A 25,612-nucleotide genomic window follows, 5' to 3' on the forward strand; every position below is an offset into this window, starting at 1 on the left:
CTGTACAGTAGTTGTGAGGACTCAGTGAGATAAGATTTGTGAAAGTGGCAAGCAAATATCTGGGGCTCACCAAAAAGTAGGCCCTTTCCTTCTGTACCAAGTACCTGGGAGGCATCCACTGCCTTATTCAGTCAGCTCAGGTCCTTATTTATTTTATTCATTTCTGTGGGGATTGAATCACTTAACTTTCAAGGAGGGTGTGAGGTTACAGTGAGGCAGTAGACAAAAACTGTGGTTAGCATAGTTACTGGACCAAAACAGGTACTCCACAGGTATTTGTTGGATACCTAGATGGACAGGTGGATGGATGGATGGATGGATGGATGGATGGATGGATGGATGGATGGATAGATGACTGGGTAGATGGGAGGATGGCTTGCTGATAGGGAAAACATGATTTGCATTACAGAAATACCAAGTCTGCACAAAAACCAGGTGTTTTAACAAGAGGGTTTTATTATATCTGTTTGTGGCCTCAGGTCTTAAGCACAGATATAGCATAGATGAGTAAAAATAGGCATAAATGTGCCCAGTTCTAGTCAGCTGTGACCTACACTTACCACTCTTGTGTCTACGATTCATCTGGATGAGGTAAGGGGCCAGGTCTTGCCTGAGCGAATGTTCTCTAAGTGAGATCACTGGTGGTTCCCTGGGGTCAAGGCTGAGATCAGGGGAAAATGAAGGGTGAGGACGTCGTGATGTCCAACATGGGTTGGAAATCCTGATTGGTGATGTTTCATTAAAAGAATTATAACTCAGCTTTTCCGGTAATCCTGCCACCGTTGCAAGAAGGGAGAGACACAAGTGCATTCCACGCTATGTAACTTCTGCAATCACATGGCCCCTCTGAGCCCCATGTTCCTCTTAGTAAGATGGAGGAACTGGACCCTACCAGCTTCAAAAGGTTCTGATCCTCTGAAAATCCCTGACATCTTTTTTTAAATATGGATGTAGAACTCCAGAAAAATATATATTAAATTCCTTCCTTGTCTGTCTGTAGAGAGTCCTCTTAAACCCTTTCACAATAAGTGCATGTATACGTCAATGTGTGCTTATGCTGCACCCTGGGGAAGCAGGAAGCTTTGGAGATAGACAGCTCATTTCTAGGCGTCACATGAGAAATGTGGATACACTGATTATGATTCAGTTCCTGCAACTATACTTCGATTAAAACAAAGAAAGATTCAGTTCCTGCCCCCAGGGTAGGAAAGAATACATTGAAATGGATAAACTTCAACAGTTATTAGGGTATAAAAAAGTTGCACCCTCCCAGACCTAAAATGCTGCTAGGTCAATTAACCTGTCTAGAGGAATTCAGGAAAGCTGCCTCGAAGAGGTGTTCTGGGCTGGGTCAAAAAAAAGAGAAAGCATCTGAGAAGGTCACAACCAGGCAGAGGTCACAGGGGCAGTAAAGGTGGTTGTATTCAGAGTGGTGAGGCAATCATCAGAGCCGTAGCATGAGCTACAACCTAAAATTACCACCTCCCCTGGGCCTGGATGGGAGTGAGATCCTGGCTTGTGTGTTGGAGCAACATTCTGAGAGAAGCAAGGGGGCAATCACAAGATACCATCTCGGAACTGCCTGTCTCTTTATTGAGCACTTACTGAATGCAGACCCTGTGTACTTTATATACATAGCAATGTTTCCTAAAGTGTGCTATGCAACTTGTGGGGCATATGAGGTGACTGTAAACAGGACACCAAGAGCATTTTGATTTTCTTTTTTTTTTTAAATAAATTTATTTATTTTATTTTATTTATTTATTTTTGGCTGCATTGGGTCTTCATTGCTGCACGCGGGCTTTCTCTACTTGCGGCGAGCAGAGGTTACTCTTTGTTGCAGTGCACGGGCTTCTTATTGCAGTGGCTTCTCTTGTTGCAGAGCATGGGTTCTAGGTGCGCGGGCTTCAGTAATTGTGGCTTGCGGGCTCAGTAGTTGTGGCACGTGGGCTCTAGAGCGCAGGCTCAGTAGTTGTGACGCATGCTCTGCGGCATGTGAGATCTTCCCGGACCAGGGCTTGAACCTGTGTGGCCTGCATTGGCAGGCGGATTCTTAACCACTGCGCCACCAGGGAAGTCCCTTGATTTTAATATTTGTGTTTTGTGTTTATTTTTACCTTCTATGTGTGGCAGGTGGCATTTGTTTTCATTTACAATTTAGTTCTAAAGCATTCTTTTAAACAGGTGAAAGTTTTAAAAAGTGACTCGATTTAGAGAAATATATTTCTTGAGTAAACATACAGATGGTACATGGATATTGCAAAATTTACGAGGGGAGTACACAAACGGCTGAAATTCAAGAAACACTGTGCTTTAGCATACAAGCATTTATCTCATTCAGAACTCTTTCGGTTGCAAGTAATAGATAATCACTCAAATCAGCTTAAGCAAAATAAGAGAATGTATCCTAAAAGGGAATCTCACAAGGACCCGAAGGAAGCAGCGCAGATGTTGAGCTTCGAGAAGGGCTGGGCCTGGAGGAAGGGAGCCAGCAGGCCCCTGGAAGCACGGCGCCTCCTCTCTCCAGGCCCCTGCGGTCCCCCCGGTCTCTGCCTTGCTCTGCACACCTCTGTCTTCTCTCTGAGCAGAGCCGTTTTCTCTACTACATTCATGCAGGTGCCTCCCTCAACCCTGGCCCGCTGGCCACACTCACACACCTCACACACATACACACGCACACCTCTCACACACACACACACACACACACACTCACACATACACGCAGACACACACCTCACACATACACACGCGCACACACACCTCACACACAAACACACGCACACACACACCTCACACACAAACATGCAGACACACACACACTCACACATACATGCAGACACACACACACACCTCACACACAGACATGCAGACACACACACCTCACAGACACACACACCTCACACACACACACCTCACACACAGACATGCAGACACACACACCTCACGCACACACGCAGACACACACACACACAGCTCCAGAGTTTAAATGTGTTCCGGTAAGTGGCCTGCAGAGCCTGAAAGAGCATCCCTGAATCTTGCTGCTTATTCCCAAGCGAGAACCTGACTGGCCCCACTAGAGACAGACGCTCACCTCTCATCCCTTCAGCGCCTATCGGAGGGTCGGGGGAACAAATTATCAGAAGGCGGGAGAATCTGGGATGAGCAGTCAGCCTGACCTAGAGGTATCTGCTCCTCATAACTCTATGAGGTAGGAAACTCAGTTCACAGGCCCTGGGCAGGAAGTGACAAAGCCACAGCTTGAACCTGGGTCTGTGTGACCCCGAAGTTCAAGTCCGCTGCACTATCCACCTAGTCACCACCTGCTAAGTCCAGCCCACAACTGCCACCCCAGACCCAAGCAGGTCTCTGGCCCATTGGGAGGCATTTATCAAAATCAGCCCAGTATGCGGGAAACGAGGATCCCAGCTTTGTGGGGTCACTGGCTGGAAGGGAAGACGATTTCTGGAAACCAGGGAAGGCTCCTCCTAGCCCCTGGGTCTGAGGCTGTCAGGTTCACACTGCAGGTGCTCAGGGTGCGAGAGGAGGCTCGGGCATCTAGAACTCCTCAAGAGAAGTTTTCACCTCTCTTCTGCACCCAGAACTCAAAGTGCCTGCCCGCCCTTGGGATTCTAGTTGCTCTTCTCAGCTCGTGGCAGCTAAGTCAAAGGGGCCTCTCAGAAGGTGAGGTGGGGAGGGGAGCTACGGACTCCTTCCACTCTGGAGGCCTTCCTGCAGGTACTTCTCAGCCTAACTGCCCTTTCCCACGGAAGCCTCTGGGCATCGCAGTGGCCTGGAGGGCCCCAATTTGGCTTTGAGGGGACTTTGCCCACCCACAGTGGGTGGCTGTGCTGCAGGAGTTACTTCTTCAGGGTCCCTTGTTGAGACAGAAGGTGGATGTGGGTGTTGTGTCTCTCCCGCTGCCCCAGAGCTGCCCCAGGCCTGAGGTGAGGCCTGTGCGGAAACACACATCTGCCCCAGGAGACAGGCTCCCCATCCTAGCTTTCGGTCTATGCATGTTTTATCTTCTCTGGTCATCACTCAATACAGGTTGTTGCATGACTCGGGAGAGGGTTCCACCAAGCCACTTCCCCTGAGAGTGCCACAAAGACCTTGTGCCTTTAGGTAGAGACTGGGCGGCACCATCCTAGCTTAAAAGTCTATCCCAAAGACGGTGCCACGCAGCGAGGGGAGCGTCCCTTTTCCAAAACCCCTTCTCTGACTTTTTAGTGATAAAGGGAGTGGTTGCCCAAAACTTTAGAACTTACTCATTTGGGACTGCTGTCCTGGTAGGATGAACTGGGTGGCTCAGTGTCAACCCCCAAGGACTGCCCCTGGCCCTGACATTCCTTCCAGAGCTGTCAGACTCAGGCGCTCGGGATGAGGTTACCAACCAAGGTTATTATGGCATGTGCCCAAAGGTGGCTGAAAGGGCTCGTTCAAGTTCTGGATTTCCCAGCAGTCTGGCTCTACCCAGCATCGACACCTTGGTGAGGTAGCCTCCATACCTAATGGGCCACCAGTGCCCAGGGAGCAGATGCCAGGGCCGCATCAGACACCCCTTCCTCCCCCAGGTCCCTCCATGATGTCCATGGAGGATAAGCCTCTGGGCTCCAAACAATCTGGGCCTAATCTTTGAGGGAATTGACAGGGACCTGTTTGAGCGGCATGACCACTTCGGTGCCTGTCTCCGTGGTGAGCCGGGAGCATTTCCGGCTGCTGCGCATACTGTAAAACTTCTCCGTTAGGTGCTTACGGAACTTCTTGGTGAGGAAACAGTAGATGATGGGGTCTAAGACACAGTTGGTACTAAGGAGGCAGAGAGTGACCTGATGTGCATCGTTAATAGCCTGGTGGGAGTTGCTCTTCTGGAAGTCCAGCTCAGCCAGGGTCCAGGGCAGCTGTACAATGTGGTGGGGCACAAAGCAGATGATGAACACAGCCAGCACCGTGCAGACCATCCAGAGCGCCCGGCACTTGATCTCTGCATTGCGCTGCATCTGCGTCGGCTGCGTGAGCAGCGTGACGATGATGATCAGGTTGCAAAAGAGGATGATGAGGAAGACGAGGAAGAAGCTGAACACGAGGAAGACGTGGATGATGAGGACTGGGATACTGCGCTTCTCGTAGTGCTCAAAGCAGCGTGTGATGTTGCCTGAGCCCGTCTTGTTGGGCACTGTGTTGGTGGAGTCCAGGATGAGGTAGTAGGATGCAGCGGCCACAATGGCCACCCAGATGATCAGGGACAAAAGGATGCCACGCTTGCGGCTGGTGACCTGAACGGTCTTGATGGGCTGTGTTACAGCCTGGAAGCGGTTATAAGTGATGACGGCCAAAAAGGCCACTGAGCAGTAGGTGTTAATGAAGAAGAAGCAGCCAGCGAGGTTGCACAGGAATTCAGGAAGAATCCAGTTGCCCTCGTTGTAGTAGTAGAGGATCCACAGGGGCAGGGTGACCAGGAAGAGCAGGTCAGCCATGGTGAGGTTCACCATGAAGATCTTTATCTCGTTGAATTTCTTGGAAGGGTACAGGTGGGCAAAGACCCACAGCACATAGCTGTTGGCGAGGACCCCCAACACAAAGATGATGCTGTAAAAAATTGGGAAGAGGGTGTATCGGAACTCAGAATCCACACGAGAGGAATCATTTGCCTCCATCACGGTGGGCTGGAGTGGGCAGCTGGTCATAGGATCCTACCTGTGCCTGGAAGACCACACAGAGATTCCGGTTAATGAAGGGCTAACAAGGGACTATCTGATTTACTCAGTTCCAAGACTCCCATTTTGCACATTTTAAACACTCTAAAATTGGTGGCATTTTCCAATTAATTGGCATTTTTTTTCTTCCTACATAAAATAATGGTGTGTTTTTTAAATGAATGGCCTCTGACATTCAATAAAATCAGTGGCAGTTCAGTTTCTTTTCTCTTGTTCCATTTAAAAATATACTTTTTTATTCTTTAGCTTGTTTTGACTTAGAGTTTTAGATAATCTATTCCTGGTGATGAAACAGATGGAAATTAAATTTTTTTTAAATTTAAATTCTATGGTTTAATTTCTGACAAAATTTGAATATTGGTCTAGTGATGAAATTTGAGATAAAAATTTTGATGGTAAAATGCCTTATGTTAAAAAATAATTCACATGCCCATACACAATCTAGAAAGTACACAGATGTATATTAGAGTCACCCAGAGAATGAAATAGTAGCTATATATTAGAAAGAATGAGTTAGATCTGTTTGTACTGCCATGTAAAGTTGTCCCTGGATAATATTGTTCAGTAAAACAAAACAAAACAAAAAAGTTGGTATGACCCCGTTATGTACTTGTACATGATATAGAAAATGATCTAGAAGGTTACCCCTCAAAGCGATGACAGTGGTGAAACCTCTGGAAAGGTGAGGTGGGCTTGGTGGGAAGTATAATTACTTTACATTTTTTTTTGTTTGTTTAAACTTTTTAGGAGTGTGCATTGCTTTAGTAATTAAAAATTTTTAAGTATAATTTTAAAAGAAAAGTATACAATGGAGAAGCCCAACAGACAATACTTTAACCAAGTAAACAAGAGTAGCATCATCATTAGTAAGACATGTCAACATCATGTACCCCTGGTACGATGTACTGACAACGACACAACACCACTTCTGTGGTATTCTTGCCAAAAATGCATAATCTCAATTTAGCCATGAGAAAACATCAGACAAAGCCAAATTGTGCAACATTCTACAAAATGACTGATCAATAGTGTCAAGGTCACGAAAGACAAGGAGACTGAGGAACTATCATAGATCAGAGGATATAAAGGAGACATAGGACAACTAAGTGCAAAGTGGGATGCTGGATTGTACCCGGGAACAGAAATATTGTTAGGGGAAAACTGGTGAAGTTCAAATAAGGTCTATAATTTAGATAATACTGTAAACATGTTCATTTCCTGGTTTTGATCATTGTACTATTGTTTTATAAATTGAGAATGTTGGGTAAAGGGCATATAATGAACTCTTTGTACTATTTTGCAACTTTTTTGAAGGCCTAATATTATTTCAAAACAAAAAGGTGCTTGTTTTAAGTACAGTTGACCCTTGAACAACACAGGTTTGAACTGTGTGGGTCCACTTATACATGGATTTTTTTTTTGATTAATACAATACAATACAATACAAAAATACAATACTACACGACGCATGGTTGGATGAATCCACAGATACGGAACCCCACAGAAGGAGAGACAACTGTAAAGTTATAAGAAGATTTTCAACTGCGGGGAGGGTGGCGCCCCTAATTCCTGTGTTGTTCAAGATTCAACTATATATGAAAGAAGATTAAAAGTAGCCATAATCGCACTACCCAAAGTCTGGTTCATTTTCAACAGTTCTTTGTCCCCATCCACTGTCCAGAAAAACCAGTTCCTCCCTCCCCTCTTGTCCCTCCCACTATGTTGCCATCACGTGAGCCTGGAAGCCCCTCTTATGTTTGTGTTGCAGCTGAGGGGGATGGGATGGCAAGAGACTCGGGATTAAGCAAGGCCCAAGGCTCATCATATATCATAGTAGAGTGAAAAGAGCAGGGAATAGGCAGTGAGAAGCAAGGAAGACAATTAACACTTAAGAGCATCTCTTTTGGAGCCAGGCACCCTGCTCAGTGCTTCCACACGCACTACCTTTGAGTCTCGCGAAAGCCCTTTGAGATAGGAAGTAAGATCCCCATTTTACAGAATAGGAAACGGAGTATAGGGTGGTTATGTGACTTGTCCAAGGTCACACAGCATTAAGGGATGGAGCCAGGATCTCAAATCTAGCTCTGTCTTCATATGTTCATTCATACATTCAACCAAAAATATTTCTGAGCACCAACTGCGTGTCAGGCTCACTGCCAAACACAGGAGAGGCAGGGTGAACATGACTGACAGGACCCTGCCTTCAGGGAACTTAGAGTCTCGTGGGGGCGATAGACAAAAGCAGTGTAAACAAACATAGCTGCTATACAAAGAAAATAGGGTGCTGACAGGGAGAAGAAAACAGAGATCTACTTTTTTAATATAAATTATTTATTTATTTATTTATTATTTATTTTTGGCTTCATTGGGTCTTTGTTGCTGCACACGGGCTTTCTCTAGTTGTGGCGAGCGGGGGCTACTCTTCTTTGCAGTGAGCGGGCTTCTCATTGCAGTGGCTACTCTTGTTGTGGAGTACGGGCTATAGGCACGTGGGCTTCAGTAGTTGCAGCACATGGGCTCGGTAATTGCGGCTCACAGGCTCTCGAGCGCAGGGTCAGTAGTTGTGGCACATGGGCTTAGTTGCTTTGTGGCATGTGGGATCTTCCCCAACCAGGGATCAAACCCGTGTACCCTGCATTGGCAGGCAGATTCTTAACCACTGCGCCACCAGGGAAGTCCCAAGATATCTAGTTTGAAAGGAGGTGACATTTCCATTGAGGCCTGAAAGAAGAGCCTAGGAAGAGAGTTCCAGGCAGAGGGATCTGCATGAGTCTAGCACTATGGCAGGAAAGAGATTGGTAGGTTCCAGGAACTGGAAAAAAGGCCACCTGATGGCCCTTGCCCTGACCTCTGGCTGCCACTCCACCCTCATCTCATGCCACCTTCTCACCAGGTTCCAGCCAAAATGGACTTCCCAGGTGGGTCTTCAAACTCACCCAGAACTCTCCTGCTTCAGCCTGCACACATACCACGCCACTGCCTTGAACATGCTTCCCTATCCACACCCCACTGCCACCTGGCCAACTCCAACTCATGTTTCAGACCTTAGCTGAATTTCACTTCTTCAGGGAGGTCTTCAATGACCTCCAGGTCAGGTCAAGTCCCATCTCAAAGCTCCCTATACTTCTTCTTAAATCTTAGCACAATTGTAATCGTATTCATGTTTGTATGATCGTTTCACACTCTCCCACTTGACTGTGAGCACTGGCAGATCAAGGACCTTGTCTGCCTAATCAACACTATTCCCAGCACCATGAATCAATAAATAAAAGGAATGGGTAATAAGCCTTGTTAATTATACCCACCCCTTAGGGAGCCCCAGAACAGTGGAAACACTTGAAGAAGTCTATAGATACTTACAGGTGAGTTTAAAGAAACGACTGGCTGTAATTAGAATTTTTCTCTTGATTGAGAAAAATTTTGTTCTTTGTTCTATTTAGTATATGGTAGTGGTTTGTCTATGTTAATTAAATAAATGTAGGTTCAATTATTCCAAGAAATCATTGCGATTCCTTTAAAAACAAAAAACTCACCCTCAAGTTGCATTGTGAATTACATAGTTGATTTGAATTACATACTTTTATTCTGCTTCCTCAGCAGCAAATTGCTAGCTTCTACTCAGCTGGGATCTTTTCCACTCCTAAAGGTGACCCTGCCATCTGATCCCATAGGTGTAAGACAGTAACTCTCAAAGGGTGGTCCATGTAAATGAGGGATGAGAGAGGAGGTCTATCTCTGAAAACTTTCAGGGAATCCATGAGGTCAAAATGATCATCATAATAATACCAAGACATTATTTGTCTTCTTCACTGAGTTGACTGACATTTGCACCGACATTACAAAAGGGTGAGCAAAACTGCTGGCTCCTTAGCACCAGTCAAGGCAGGGACGCCAAACTATCATAGGAGTCATATCTTTCACAGCTACGCATTCAGCGTAAAAAAAAAAAAGCCAATTTCACTTTATTTTTTTATTATATTTTTTTAAATAAATTTTAAAATTCTTATTATTTTTGGCTGCATTAAGTCTTTGTTGCTGGACACGGGCTTTCTCTAGTTGTGGCAAGCGGGGGCTACTCTTTGTTGCAGTGAGTGGGCTTCTCATTGCGGTGGCTTCTCTTGTTGTGGAGCATGGGCTCTAGGCACGCGGGCTTCAGTAGTTGTAGCACATGGGCTCAGTAGTTGCGGCTCGAAGGCTCTTCCCGGACCAGGGCTCGAACCCGTGTTCCCTGCATTGGCAGACGGATTCTTAACCGCTACGCCACCAGGGAAGCCCAGTACACATCCTTTTAATAATCTGTGTATCGGAATGGGAAATACACATGAAACATCTCTGCTGCAAACTGGAGTAGAGTGGTTGTCTTCAGAAAAAGACCCAATGCCACTGTTTGAGCTGTGAGCTGAGCTGTTTTTTGGATCATCATTATCACTTGAAAAAATGACTGACAAACTATGGCTTTTCAGAGACTTGGGTATCTGGCAGACTTTTTTCTCAAAAAGTCACTATGGAAATAAAGCGATCCTGTCACTTCAAGTAAAACCGATGATGGGATTTTGCTGCCATGATTAAAATTTGAACTTCCAAGAAAAGATTAAAATGTTTGGAAAATCTGTATCTGCCAGCATGAGCTTGACAGCTTTCCAATATCCAAAGAATTTTCTGATGAGATTGGTAGTGATATTAATTAATACAATTGTTTGATATCTTATAATGAAAAGTCAATATCTGGAAGACCTGTATATCTCAGTGAACCAATATTTTCCAAATGAGGAAAGCATGATGTTTCAAAATTACATAGAGGTAAAAGATTCAAAGGGCAAGATAGACCAATACATTGTCTTGTTCACGGATGACAAAAAGTTTGTTGATATGATTCAGTATACATTGCAACTAACTTTTAAGAAACTACCTTTTGTGGAGTTCTGATGTAGAATCAAAGAAGAGTATCACCAATTATCTGAAAAAGCCATTAAAATATTCCTCCCTTTACAAATACACATACATCTGTGTGAGGGCAGATTTTCTTCATATACTTTATATCACATATCACAATAGACTGAGTGCGGAAGTGAATATGAGAATCCAGCTGTCTTCTATTAAACCCAACATTAAAGAGATGGGCAAAAAAAAGATGTAAATCAATGTTACTCTTCTCCCTAAATTGTTTGTTTTGAAAACTTTAGTTATTTTCCACTAAAAACATTATTTATGTTAACATGAAACGAGTTTATTATTGGTTTTTACATTTAAAAACAAAAATTTTTAGAATGTCTTAGTTTTCATTTTGAAGATGGTAAATATTGGTAGGTATACCCATGTAAACAAAAGTTCTCTGGGGCCCTCAATAATTTTTAAGAATATAAAGAGATCCTGAGGCCAGAAAATTTGAAAATCAATGCTCCACAGTCTCAGTTCACCACCCCGCCCCGTCCCCCCATTTCCTTTGAGCCTAAGACGCCCATTCATCTGGGACTGGCCTTGTTTCTTTTTCCTGCTGGACCCTTGTGCCTTAGGTGACCCTGTTCCTGGGGCCTGAGAGGCGGGGGTGGGGAGCAGCCCACAGCTGGGAGGTGTGTGGTGCTCACTCTGGGTCTTTGAGGAAGTCACATCCCTATCCACCCCCAACACCCTATCCCCACCCCTAAGTAAGTCCTGTCCTCTTCTTGGGTTTAGGCTCCAGCACAGTGGAGTAGGGACAACTGTCCTCCAGAAACTATCCTTCTCCAGGCAAAGGACTCCACTCAGGACATCCTCCTGGTCCCTGCCCCTTATGCCACCCCTGCCCAGGCCTGTTGAGAAAGTCTTCCCATGAGGATCAGGATTTGAATAAGGCTCATGAGGTGCTCACCTGGGTACAAAATTCAAGGGAGCGCCAAAAACCTCAGTAATCAAGATAAATAATATTTGGATGCAATCATTTGAAGAATCAAAATCAGTATTACTGATGCTTCCTTTTGCCCCAGGCTCTAATACGGCCCTGCCTGGCACTATTATGATCCTGTCTTCATTTAAACTTTTGGTATTTTGTTCATCATGGATTTCGAGGGGTTTGGGGGGTTTTTTTTTGGTATTAATTGATTTTAAAAAAAAATAGTCTCACCATGTGAATGGGGCACACACAGAATAGCCCAGCTCACCCATTCAGTCACTCATTCATGCCTTCTCTGGACAAGCTCATTGCTGCTGGCCTGGGCAGAGTCCTGAGGCTTCTGAGAACAGACCTCGTCTTTGCCCTTCAGTGGCTCACAGGCCATTTTGCAAGAGAGAGATTCAGAAATAGATAGGTGCTTAGTGTTAGGATGGTGGAGGTTCTAGATGTCAGGGTCATTCTGAGTGTGCCCGTGACCCAGACTTGACGGTCAGGAACGACTCCTGCTTATGCTGAAGGAAGACAAGGAGTTAGCCAGATGCAGCTGGGAGAGAGGAAGACATCTGGAAGAACAGGAGAGGATGTGCCTTGTTCTCAGGGAACTTGAGAAGTTTGGTTTGGCTAAAACTTAAAAGGTAGGTGGGGTGGTGGTGAGGAGAGACAGGACCTACAAAGCAAGCATCAGTCAACTGAAGTAGAGTCTTGCATACTAGGCTAAAGGAGTTTGTATTTGATTCTGCTGGAAATGGGGAGTCATTGAAGGATGTGGAGTTTCAGGTTTATGGAATATGGCTTTGACTGTTGTGTACAGAATGAATTGGAGGGGCCTCAGGTCAGAGGCAGGGAGATAACAAAGAGATAACTGCAACTGTCCAGAGCACCAAAGGGAAGCTTGGAACATGGCGGAGAGGATGGAAATGGATGGCTGTGAGAATGATTTGGGAGATAGAATGGACAGAACTTAGAGATGCACGGGATAGTGGTTGAGAGAAAGGGAGGAGACACGGATGGCCAGGTTGTCTGGCCCAGATGAATGGAGCTGGGTGGCGTCTGTCTTCACGGAGATGACACTGAGGAGGAAGAGTGTGGGGCGTAGAGGATGAACTTCGTAGGGGCCATATCACAGGTGGAGTGCCTGAGAAACACCCAGGAGGATCCAGGGTTAAACCCTGAAGAGCCCAACATTAGAAGAGAATGGACTTCCCTGGCAGTCCAATTGTTAAGACTCTGCACTTCCCTTTCGACAAAATTCAACACCCATTTATGATAAAAACCCTCCAGAAAGTAAGCATAGAGGGAACCTACCTCTAGATAATACAGGCCAAATATGACAAACCCACAGCCAACATCATTCTCAATGGTGAAAAACTGAAACCATTTCCTCTAAGATCAGGAAGAAGACAAGGTTGTCCACTCTCACCACTATTATTCAACATAGTTTTGGAAGTCCTAGCCATGGCAATCAGAGAAGTAAAAGAAATAAAAGGAATCCAAATCAGAAAAGAAGAAGTAAAACTGTCACTGTATGCAGATGACATGACACAATACATAGAGACTCTTAAAGATGCCACCAGAAAACTACTAGAGCTTATCAATGAATTTGGTAAAGTAGCCGGATACAAAATTAATGCACAGAAATCTCTTGCATTCCTATACACTAATGATGAAAAATCTGAAAGAGAAATTAAGGAAACACTTCCATTTACCACTGCAACAAAAAGAATAAAATACCAAGGAATAAACCTACCTAAGGAGACAAAAGACCTGTATGCAGAAAACTATAAGACACTGATGAAAGAAATTAAAGATGATACAAACAGATGGAGAGATATACCATGTTCTTAGATTCTTGGAAGAATCAACATTGTGAAAATGACTATACTCCCCAAAGCAATCTACAGATTCAATGCAATCCCTAACAAAGTACCAATGGCATTTTTCACAGAAATAGAACAAAAAATTTCACAATTTGTATGGAAACACAAAAGACCCCGAATAGCCAAAACAATCTTGAGAAAGAAAAACGGAGCTGGAGGAATCAGACTCCCTGACTTCAGACTATAGTACAAAGCTACAGTAATCAAGACAATATGGTACTGGCACAAAAACAGAAATATAGGTCAATGGAACAGGATAGAAAGCCCAGAGATAAGCCCACGCACATATGGCCACCTTATTTTTGTTAAAGGAGGCAAGAATATACAATGGAGAAAAGACAGCCTCTTCAATAAGTGGTGCTGGGAAAACTGGACAGCTGCATGTAAAAGAATGAAATTAGAACACTCCCTAACACCATACACAAAAATAAACTCAAAATGGATTAAAGACCTAAATGTAAGGCCAGACACTATAAAACTCTTAGAGGAAAACATAGGCAGAACACTCTATGACATAAATCACAGCAAGATCCTTTTTGACCCACCTCCTTGAGAAATGAAAATAAAAACAAAAATAAACAAATGGGACCTAATGAAACTTCAAAACTTTTGCACAGCAAAGGAAACCATAAGCAAGATGAAAAGACAATTCTCAGAATGGGAGAAAATATTTGCAAATGTAGCAACTGACAAAGGATTAATCTCCAAAATTTACAGGCAGCTCATGCAACTCAGTATCAAAAAAACAAACAACCCAATCCAAAAATGAGCAGAAGACCTAAATAGACATTTCTCCAAAGAAGATATACAGATTGCCAACAAACACATGAAAGAATGCTCAACATCACTAATCATTAGAGAAATGCAAACCAAAACACAATGAGGTATCACCTCACATCGGTCAGAATGACCATCATCAAAAAATCTACAAACAATAAATGCTAGAGAGGGTGTGGAGAAAAGGGAACCCTCTTGCACTGTTGGTGGGAATGTAAATTGATACAGCCACTATGGAGAACAGTATGGAGGTTCCTTAAAAATCTAAAAATAGAACTACCATACAACCCAGCAATCCCACTACTAGACATATACCCTGAGAAAACCATAATTCAAAAAGAGTCATGTACCACCATGTTCATTGCAGGTAGGAACAGGATGGTCAAGATGGAGGAGGAGGACCAGGGGACCACCACGCAAGACCCAACAGAAGAAAGTTTCAAGAGTGTGGCAGCAAGTGGCCAATGGTGTGAAAAGCCTCAGCGAGATCCAGCACAATGAAGACAGGAAAGCAAACATTGCACAGGGCCACTCAGAAATCTATCTCCCTGATCAGACGGACAGTAGTTTCCTAAGTATGCGTTCAGGAGTGAATGAGAGGCAAGGAAGTGGAATGTCAAATTCTCGTTTGAGAAGCTGAGTTAAGCAAATAAAGGCTGTGTGTGGACCTTGTATGTATCTTGATTTAAACAAACTAACTGTAAAATATATATATATATATATATATTTGTTAGACAGCTGGGAGAACTCAAACACAAAGTATTAGATGGAATTAAGAAATCGATGCTGGGAATTCCCTGGCAGTCCAGTGGTTAGGACTCAGCACTGGTCGGGGAACAAAGATCCCGCAAGCTGCAAGGCACAGCCAGAAAAAAAAGAAAAGAAATTGATGCTAATTCTGTGAGGCTGTGATCGTGATATATTGGTTATATACTTTTAGATTTTTAATTCCTTATCTATTATACACACATATTGAGGAATTTATAGGTAGGATTACACAGTATCTCAGTTTTGCTTTAAAATATTCCAGGAAAAACATGCCAGTGTGCTAATCTCAAATGAGAAGCAGGAACCCAACCTGAGACAATGTGTACTCAGGTCCTTCCGAACCCAGAGCCTCCCCAGTCCACACGGCCCTCACAGGAGGCCCAGCAGAGGTAGGCCTCTTCCTTCCAGATACAGGACCAGAATCAGTGTGGACGTCTTGGGCGGAACCCCTGCCTTTGCCAGTAGCCTCGTCCTTGGCGCCTCCAATACCCACCACCCAGGCCCTTCCTACTTCTGCTGCCTTCTCTCCAGTCACAGGTCCCCAGGTGACTCCCACTCCCTTGGCCTTCATCCCAAACATAATCCCTTTGCACCAATAGAACCCTTGAAATCACCCAAAATGTAACCAGCCTAGTCTCCTCTGGGTCTGGGGGCTCATACATCAACGCCTTCATTCATGCTCCCCTCCCTCTCTCTGCCCAGCTGACTACTGATCATCCTTTAAAGCTGTTCAGGCCTCCTTTCCTCCAGGTAGTTTTTCCTAAGCCTCTCCGACTCTTTCACATCCTGCCTCTCCCCCAAGACCCGGTTAAGTGCCCATCCCCTGGGCTCCCAAAGCTCACTGAAATTGCCTGTGTGTGTCCTTCTGCCACTAGGCCTTAGCTTCTTGAGGAATGAGCCCATGTCCATTCATTCACCTGACATCCTGCTGACTGCCCAGCACTGTGTTGGGGACACTGTGGGAATAAAACAGGCAAGATTCTGGCCCTTGAGGAGCTTATACTCTAGTCATGGAAAACAGACAAAAATAAGTACAGAGATAAATGAACAAGGTAATTTCAAATTGTGATGAATTCAATAAAAGAAATAAAAATAGTGACATGATGAAGATTGGATAGAGGGCTACTTAAAATAGAGTGACCAGGGAAGGCTTCTCAGAGCAGGTGACATATAAATGAAACTAGAGGCAGATATACCATGAAGCCAAGGAATTAAGCTTTAAGACCCCTTCCTAGGCCTTGTTCCTAATTGTATATTTATAATTTTGTGTCTCTTAAAGAGGGGCCCACATATTGTATAAGCTTCAGAGTCCTACAAAACCTGTGTCTTCCCCTGGCTAAAATCTAAAACGTGAAAAGGAACAAGTCAAGAGAAAATCTAGAAGAAGCATATTCCAGGCACAGGGTGTCACGTGCAAAGGGCCTGCAGTGGGAATAAGTTCATCATATTCTGAGCTAAAAATAAATGTGTCACATTCAGGGAACTGAAAGGTCACTGTCCCCAGAGAAATGGGAAGAGTAAGATGAGATCTGAGGGCAACAGACCCCAAATCACTCCTACGCCATGGTAAGGAGTTTGGGTTTTATTCTATGAACATCAGAGGGTCTGGACTATGTCAAGCACATGAGCAGCAGGATCTCTCTCTCCAGCTGCTGGGCAGAGAACAGAGGGTAGGGGACAAGAGTGGAAGCAGAGAGACTATGTCAGAGGCAAGAGATGGTGGCGACGTGGACCAGAAAGTAGCATTTCCAATTCCTCTCTCCATCCCCAGCACCCAGCACAAGCTTGGCCAGAGTAGGAGCTTAACAAACATTTGTCTAGTGAACAAATATCTAGCAACTAGCAAGATTGACTCTTTTGTGAGGGCTGCAAGAGGGCTGACCCAAGAAGATGGTAGAGGCCTGATCTCTCCAGTGACAAGAGCACCAGTGGCTGCCTGCTCCCCAGAGCAGCCTCCAGGCAAGGCAGAGTGAGCCCTCTACAACCTCATTTACTCAAAGTGTGGTCCTTGCACCAGCAGCAGCAACATCACCTGTGAGCTTGTTAGAAATGTAGAACCTGACTCTACCTCAGGCCTGCTGTTTCAGCATCTGTATTTTAACAAGATTCCCCGGTGATTCACGCGCACACTGAATGTTGAGCAGTGCTGTGCCTCCACACGCTGTCAGCCACATACTTGCCTGTTCTAACACCTTCCATGGCTCCCCATTGCCCAGGACCAAGTGCAAGCTCCTTCCCCATCTCATCTCCCACCAGCCTCTACTACCACTCACCCTCTACTCCAGCCACAATGAACTTCTTGCTGCTTCTCTAAAAACTATTTCTCCTCAAACCTCTGTGCCTTTGCACATGCTGTGGCCCCTACTGAGAATGCCTTTTGCCTATTGCTTTACCTAGCAAAATCTTACTCATCTTTGAAGGCCTAATCTAAAGAGTGCTTCCTCCGGGACGCCTTCTCTCTTTGCCCCAGGCAGAATGAGTTGCCTCCTTCTCTGGGTTGCCATGGTACTGGGCACATTCCTCAGCATAGCATCTGACACTGTATGTTGTAACTATTGATTTCTGTGCCCTTCCTCGCCAGGCTGAGAGCTTCTTGAGGGCAGAGACTAGATCATTTTTATCTCTTTATCTTCAGTGTCAGACATTAAAGACTGAATGAATGAATGACCAAGCCCTGACAATTATTCAGAGGAAACTAGTATGAAGGAAAGGTGTCCAGTCTCTCTGGGGGGAAAAGGCAGGGTAGGGAAAAGGCCTCTGGAGTCAGAAAGACCTGGGTTCTTAACTGGCTCTGCCATTTACTTGCTGTGTGACCTTGGGCAAGTGACTTCACCTCTCTGAGCCTCAGTTTCTTCATCTGCAAAATCTTATAAGCCAAACTATGTTTCCAAAGATAAGCATGCAAAGTAGCCACAAATGGCCAGGACTTCCTCTCACTATTGGCCCAGTCACTTGGAGCCAGGGGAGGGGACTGTGGATCACCAGTGACCCCAGGGACTCTAAGCCACATACTGGCTTTCCTGCCAGCTCTGGACAGGGTGTTGGGCTAATGTCAACAAAGCTTTCAACGCCTCAGGAAGGGAAGGAGCATTTGGAGGGAGAAGGAAGAGGAGACTCAGACCACTCAACTTAACACGTGGGCAGGGCTCCCTGATGGATCAAGGCCGGGCAGCAGGCCCAGGCCCAGCATTTAGCTGGGGGGTGGGCTAGGGGGGCATAAATATTTATGGAGACAAGAAGAATTCTACCATCTGTATCTCCCACCCTCTGCCCTGCAGAGTATTCAGTCCCATCCCCCACTGACTGTCATTCCCGTACTGTCTGCAAACAATCCCATCCCCTTAGGGGACCTAGAGAAAGGGCTCCCATCCTCAGCTGGACAGTCAGAGGGACCACTGAGATCTGGGCAGAAGGAATTACGTGCTGATTACTTCCCCAGTGTGGACTGTGGGTTGGGACGTTGCGTTAACCAGTCAGACTGGCCCCTAACATTTGTGGGGCCATTTGGGGTCAAGAGTACAAATGTCTAAATATTTGTAAGCTATAAATCAGTCATATCTAACTTCATGCACATTCCATGAATCAGCAGCTCCTCGCAGCCTGGCAAGCCTGGGAGCATGGGAGGGACACTGGCTCCAAGTGGGCACTCCCTCCGGGATCCAAGGACTCCGTGCTCTGTGGGGGAGGGCATGACTGGAGGGGAGCCAGAGCCAGCCCACCTAAGCTCAGGGCACTGGGCATCATTCACTGATTAAATGAACAGACACCTCTTACCCATGATCGTATTTCCTCCTCAAATCAGCCTTGCAAGGTGAGTTTTACAAAATTTTTCCAGCAAAAAAAGTGAGGTCAGAGAAGGAAACAGACTTGTCCACAGTCACATAGCTGGGAAGTGGCCAGTGAGATTTTGAACTCCAAGGCCCATCCTGTCTCTCCCAGCCCGAGCTGTGGCCCCTGGTGGAAGCAAACGACTCCTTGGCCAACTCATCCACTCACAGACCCGTCCTATTGCCTGAGAACAGGCGCTTCAGAGGCTGCAAGGCCCCGGGAAGAGTTGCCTTCGACCTGGGGCCCTGCTTTTACCTTTGCTCCCCAAAGTGGGGAATTGAACAGGGCAAAGGCAGGGGAGGGACTGCTCTGCATTCATCTAACTCCTGCCAGGCAGCGTTGAAGCTGGAATCAAATCCTGGTTCAAACGTTAAACTCACCCCATGACTCTGTGTCTCTGTCTCTTCACTGGTAAGATGAGGATTTAAAAATGGGCCTAAGAGAAAAGGAAATTAAGAAAGTAATCCCATTTATGATACCATCAAAAAGAATAAAATACTTAGGAATAAACTTAACCAAGGAGGCAAAAAACTTGTACACTGAAAACTACAAAATATTGCTGAAAGGAATTAAAGAAGACACAAATAAATGGAAAGACATCCTGAGGTCATGGATTGGAAGACTTAATATTGCTAAAATGTCCATACTACCCAAAGTGATCTACAGATTCAACGCCCTATTAAAATCCCAATGGCATTTTTTGTAGAAATAGAAAAAATAATCCTAAAATTCATAAGGAATCTCAAAGTACCCCCAGGAGTCAAAACAATCTTGAGAAAGAAAAACAAAGCTGGAGGCCTCACACTTAATGATTTCAAAACATATTACAAAGTACAATAATCAAAAGAGTGTGGTATTGACATAAAAACAGACATGAAGACCAACGGAACACAATAGAGAGCCCAGAAATGAATCCCTACATATATGGTCAAATGATCTTTGACAAAGGTGCCAAGACTACACAATGAGGAAAGGATAGTCTCTTCAACAAATGGTATTTGGAAAACTGGATATCCACATGCAAAAGCATGAAGATGGACCCTTATCTTAAACCACATACAAAAATTAACTCAAAATGGATTAAAGACCTAAACATAAGACTGGAAACTATAAGATTCCTAGAGGAAAACCTAGAGGGAAATCATCATGACACTGGAATTGGCAATGATTACTTGGGTATGATACCAAAAGCACAGGTAACAAAAGGAAAAATAGACATTTGGAACTATATCAAACTTAAAAACTTCTGTGTAGTAAAGGAAACAATCAACAGAGTAAAAGCCAACCTACCAAACTGTAGAAAATATTTGCAAATAATATAAGGGATTAATATTCAGAATATATAAAGAACTCTTACAACTCAATAACAACAAAAAAAATTAAAAATGGGCAAAGAACTTGAAGAAACATTTCTCCAAAGATATACAAACGGCCAACAAGCATATGAAAAGATGGGGAGGGATGGATTGCAAGTTTGGGATTAGCAGATGCAAACTATTATATATAGAATGGATAAACAACAAGGTCCTACTATATAGCACAGGGAACTATATTCAATATCCTGTGATAAACTATAATGGAAAATAATATGGAAAATAATGTATATATATATATATACATATATATGTATAACTAAATCACTGTGCTGTAGAGTAGAAATCAATACAACATTATAAATCAACTATACTTCAATAAACTAAATTTTTTTTTAATTGCCAAGAGGCAGGGGGGAAAAAAAGCATATGAAAAGATGCTCAACATCACTAATCATCAGGGAAATGCAAATCAAAACCACAATAAGATATCACCCATTAGGATGGCCTCAATCATAAAAGTAGAAAATAACAAGTGTTAGTGAGGATGTGGAGAAATTGGAACACTTATGCACTCACTGTCGGTGGGAATATAAAATGATGCAGCCACTATGGAAAACAGTGTGGAGGTTCCACAAAAAATTAAAAATAGAACTCCCAAATGATCCAGAAATCTCACTCTGGGTATATTTCCAAAAAAAAAGTGAAAACAGGATCTTGAAGAAGTATTTGTATACCCAGGTTCACAGCAGCACTAGTTACAATAGCCAGGAGATAGAAGCAACCTAAATGTCCATCAACAGATGAATGGATAAACAAAATGTGGTATAATGGAATACTATGCAACCTTAAAAAGGAAGGAAATCCTGTCCTATGCTACAACATGGATGAAACTTGAGGATATTAATAAGTGAAATAAAACAATCACAAAAAGACAAATCTTGAATGATTCTACTTATATGAGGTTTCTAAAGTAATCAAACTCACAGAAACAGAAAATAGAACGGTGGTTGCCAGGGGCTGGAGGGAGGGAGAAACAGGGAGTTGATGTTCAATGTGTACAGAGATTCAGTCATGCAAGATGAAAAAGTGCCAGAGATCTGTGGTATAACATGTGCATATAGTTAACAATACTTTAAAATTGTTAAGAGGGCGAATCCCTCTTACATGTTTTTTACCACAATAAAAACAATTTTTAACGGGTCTCAGAGATGGCAGATTTGAAAATACATTGCATAATTTTAACTCGGAATCATATGGCTCAGCTTTTTTATTTAATGGTTGTGTGACATTTGGTAAAACTGCTTCCCCTCTTTGGGTCTCATCTATAAAATGAGGACAATAACACATCTACCCTATAGAGCTTTTTGTGAGCACCCAGCAAGATAAAGGATATAAAGTATTTGGGAAAGGACAGTGGTTAAGATCACAGACTCTGGCGTCAGACAAACCTCCGTTCAAATCCTGTCTCTGTCCTGGCTTCACGACCATGGTCAAGCTTATCCTTCTCTGAGCCTCTGGTCCTTCCCCTGTAAATGGAGCTGATAATATTTCAAGCACATAGCTCCCAGCATGGTGCGAAGATTCAATGAATAATGTAACACAATTTCAGGTATTCATGAGCAACAGCTCTAAAAAGCTGTATCTACAGGGAATCCAGACAATCAGCTGATTAGATCAGATCAAACGTTTCTCAAAATAGCACCACTGTCATTGCAACCGTTCACATCTAGCTCATCCCAAGTTTACCCCAGCTTGAAGCCACCTATATCAAGCTTCCAGATATATCATTAACCCTGAAAACTTCTAGGAACCAGTCACATCTTTTTATGGCAGCTAGAGACAGTTGGCAAAATGCTATCAGCCGATTCTCGCCCAAGACAATTTCACCTCCATAAGCCTCTGTTCATTCATCTGTTTAAAAAAAAGAATCCTAACACCACATCATAGCATTTTTGTAAGGATTAAATGGAAAATGCCTGATCTATAATAAGAGCTCAGTGAATGCTAGCTACTGTTAGTCTTACTTCTCTGCCCCAGAAAGGGTTAGAGGCGCCACCTTTGGTTCCCGTAACAAATCACACTGCATTATAATGGCTGTTGATTTCTCTTTCCATTCTGGGCTGGGAACTCCCTGGGTACAGGTCCTCAGGCATTACACACACACACACACACACACACACACACACACACACACACACACACACACACACACACACACACATACACACAGAGTCACATTGTCCCTCATCCTTCACTTCCAAACCTCTCACACCAGCTTCAGCCACTCCCAGCCCTTAGATTCCCTGGGACCAATAACACACCATAGTTCAGGGACTTCCCTGACGGTCCAGTGGTTGGGACTCCGTGCTTCCACTGCAGGGGGCACGGGTTCAATCCTCGGGGAACTAGGATCCTGCATGCCATACGGCGGCCAAAAAGTATAAATAAATAAATAAATAAAATAAAGGTTTAAAACACCATAGTTTAATCATTTCCCTTCTGTGAGTCCTAGTTTTCACATCAATAAAACAGAAATGATATGAACATTGACCTCACAGTATAGCTTTGAGGTTGAAAGCAGGTAAACTTCTAACATGCTCAATAAGTGAGTTACCTCCTATTCTGGCCTCCCCTGATGCTTGACATTTGTGCCCTGGCTTGGCCATGCCTCTGTGCTTCTGGTCATATCCTCTAAAAATTCCCCTCATGGAGTGGTTTCACTACCATTTGTCCAGGAAACAGAAGGATTTGAGGGGCAAATAAAGGGAGCAAGTTTCCTGACCTCTGGGGAATTCTGCACTAGGCTCTACATGGCTTCCAGTACAAGGAGGCTAGCACCACGCTAGGTACATTTATCGGTGGATGAATGGAGCTCATTGTCCGGGAAGAGGTCAGGGACAGGGTCTAGGGCCCCAGAGATGGGGGATGGCCTGGGCATCAGAGTTTCCCAACTTTCTTTCTCACTTGGGGCCCACCTGATCCCAGGTTTATATATTATATTGATGAGACTCAGTCTCTGCTCATCTGATCTAGGACATCCCTGTGGAGTTGGGGGACCCTGAGCCTGGCCTGAGTCTCTCCTTCTGGGTCCAAGATACCCAGGTAGTATCTGTCTGTGAGTCACCCTCCCCTACTTCTTGCCTCCTGGAAGTCAGCCAGGGCAGGGAAGAGGAAGCACCCAAGGAGGTGCTTCTTCCTCTGGGTTTCCCCAGCAAGGGCACACCTCTGTTATACCAGGAATCATTCTGACATCTTCAGGGGCTGGCCCAAGGGAAAATGTAGGTTGCAGGACACAGGCCCTGCGGTCACGCAGACTCAGATCTGCACCTGGCTCTGCTCTTTCCTAGCTGATCTTCAGCCCTTGAAGCCTCTCTTTCTTCATTTGCAAAATGGTGATAATAGAACCTTCCTCATAGGGTAAGTTATAAGTGCAAAATGAAGCAACTGATGCACGAGGTTATTGATCAAAAACTGTGAGCTCCTCCCTCCCCCTCAGAAAATGTTTGTTGAATGAATGAATGAATGAGCAAACAAATCAGCAATGTACCAAAGCAGCCACATATCTCCTCCTTTGGAAGCAGCAACCAAGGGTGGCTGAAGAGAAATACGAATTACGATCAGGAATTACGATCAGAGGATCTCACCCACCACCTAGAGTGAGTCTCTCCCCAGTTCTAAGCCTTGGGATCTTCATCTGCACACACCCCTCCCCAACCAAACCTCAAACACTGTTGCGAAAAGGAAGATGGTTGGGTGTGGTAAAGGGTTTGGTCAAGAGTAAGGCATTTGGGGAATTGAAACGGACTTTATAAACTGAAGAGATCTGCAGAAATTTTTGACATGCTTCTCCCATCAGCCAGCTGAGCTCAGCTCCAAACTTAGACCCTGAAGGTCCCCTCCTGTAGAATTAAGAAGGGGGGAGGGGCTGCCGAGTGGTGGTCTTCCCCCCAGATAGTCTCCCCCACCACCATCTCATTCACACACACACACACACGTACACACACACACACACTCTAAGTACCTGGAACACAGCTGTGTATTCAGTCAAGAGCTAAATCAGAGCTTCCTGAATGCTTGGGGAGAGACTCCGCTGGTCCCCTCATTCTCTACAGATGAGCAAGTGTCTGGGCAGCAGCCTCCATTCACCACACCCACATCTGGACCTGCCAGTGAAGGACAGGGGCTACCAGCCTGTGCTCTGTCCCTACCCCCTGGAACCTGCTGGGGAAGCAGGTTGTGAGCCAGGCACTTTGTACCAGCAACCTGGTTATCCTCTTCATCATCCCCCTGGAAAAACCCAGCAACTAGTGAATTCCTAAGTACGCAGCGCCGTACCAGACCCTTTACCTCTCCTGATCTTCAGGCTGGGGAGACAGCGTTATCCTTATTTGACAATTTGGGAAACGGAGGCACAGAGCGGGGATGTGACATGGTCAAGGCCACACAGCTAGTAAAGCAGATGGCTTCCAGCCCCTGAGATCTAGGTAGCCCCCTCTCATCACCTTCACCACTTCCAAGTGAGGTCTCTGAGGCCACTTCAGCACTGCCTTGGCCTTAGAGAACCAAAGAGGGAAATAAATTCCCTGGGAAAGTTTGGTCACGAGGAATTCCTTTTAAGCAAGAGCCTCTGGGCCTGAAGAAGATGCCAAAACATTCCCTTAAAAGCAGAAACACTGGGACTTCCCTGGTGGTGCAGTGGCTAAGAATCTGCCTGTCAATGCAGGGGACAAGGGTTCAAGCCCTGGTCCGGGAAGATCCCAGTTGCTGCAGAGCAACTAAGCCCGAGCGCCACAACTACTGAGCCTGCTCTCTAGAGCCTGCGAGCCACAGCTACTGAGCCCGCGTGCCACAACTACTGAAACCCACGCGCCTAGAGTCCAAGCTCCACAACAAGAGAAGCCACTGCAGTGAGGAGCCTGTGGGCTGCAACAAAGAGTAGCCCCCGCTCACCACAACTAGAGAAAGCCTTGCGCAGTAAGGAAGACCCAACGCAGCCAAAAATGAATTAATTAATTAATTTTAAAAATTAAAAATAAACCCCAAAACAGAAGCACTTGTTTGCTTAGACACAGTCTAGGGGCCATGACCTTGGTCTCCTGAGGACATTGTAACACACCTCCTCCTGGCCCGGCCAGGCCTGGGACGCCTCTTACCTGTCCCGGGGCAGCGGCCACCTCTGTCAGGTCTGAGTATCTGTCTGCAGCCCCGGCCTCTGTGCTGTCTGGAATCGCAGAAGTGAGGAAACAGAGCACATCCCTGCCAAGTCACCCACAGGAGGAAACGTCATGACCCCAGGGCCCCTCCACAGAAACCTCAGAGTTGGGTCACCCAGGCCCTGGGCGCTGCTCGGAGGTTTCTCGCAGAGAAAGGGGCAGGGTGGGGTGTGGGCAGCGGCCACCGAGCCGGAAGCTGGGGAGGAGGCAGAGAAGAAGCAGACAGGGAGAGAGCAAGAGGGGTGAGAGC

The 25,612-nt window shown here is 45.0% G+C and overlaps 1 protein-coding gene across 1 annotated transcript; it reads right to left on the reverse strand.

Annotated features, from left to right (window-relative positions):
* Positions 1–1,774: 1,774 nt before the first annotated feature.
* On the reverse strand, positions 1,775–25,403 carry PTAFR (platelet activating factor receptor). Its single transcript, XM_060017195.1, has 2 exons — positions 25,303–25,403; positions 1,775–5,700 (listed from the first exon to the last, which is right to left on the reverse strand). Exon 2 carries the CDS (start codon positions 5,682–5,684, stop codon positions 4,626–4,628), a length of 1,059 nt encoding a protein of 352 aa, XP_059873178.1. The 5' UTR covers positions 5,685–5,700; positions 25,303–25,403; the 3' UTR covers positions 1,775–4,625.
* Between the last annotated feature and the right edge of the window lie 209 nt (positions 25,404–25,612).

This window comes from Delphinus delphis, chromosome 1 (assembly GCF_949987515.2).
Source record: "Delphinus delphis chromosome 1, mDelDel1.2, whole genome shotgun sequence".
Taxonomy (NCBI): domain Eukaryota; kingdom Metazoa; phylum Chordata; class Mammalia; order Artiodactyla; family Delphinidae; genus Delphinus; species Delphinus delphis.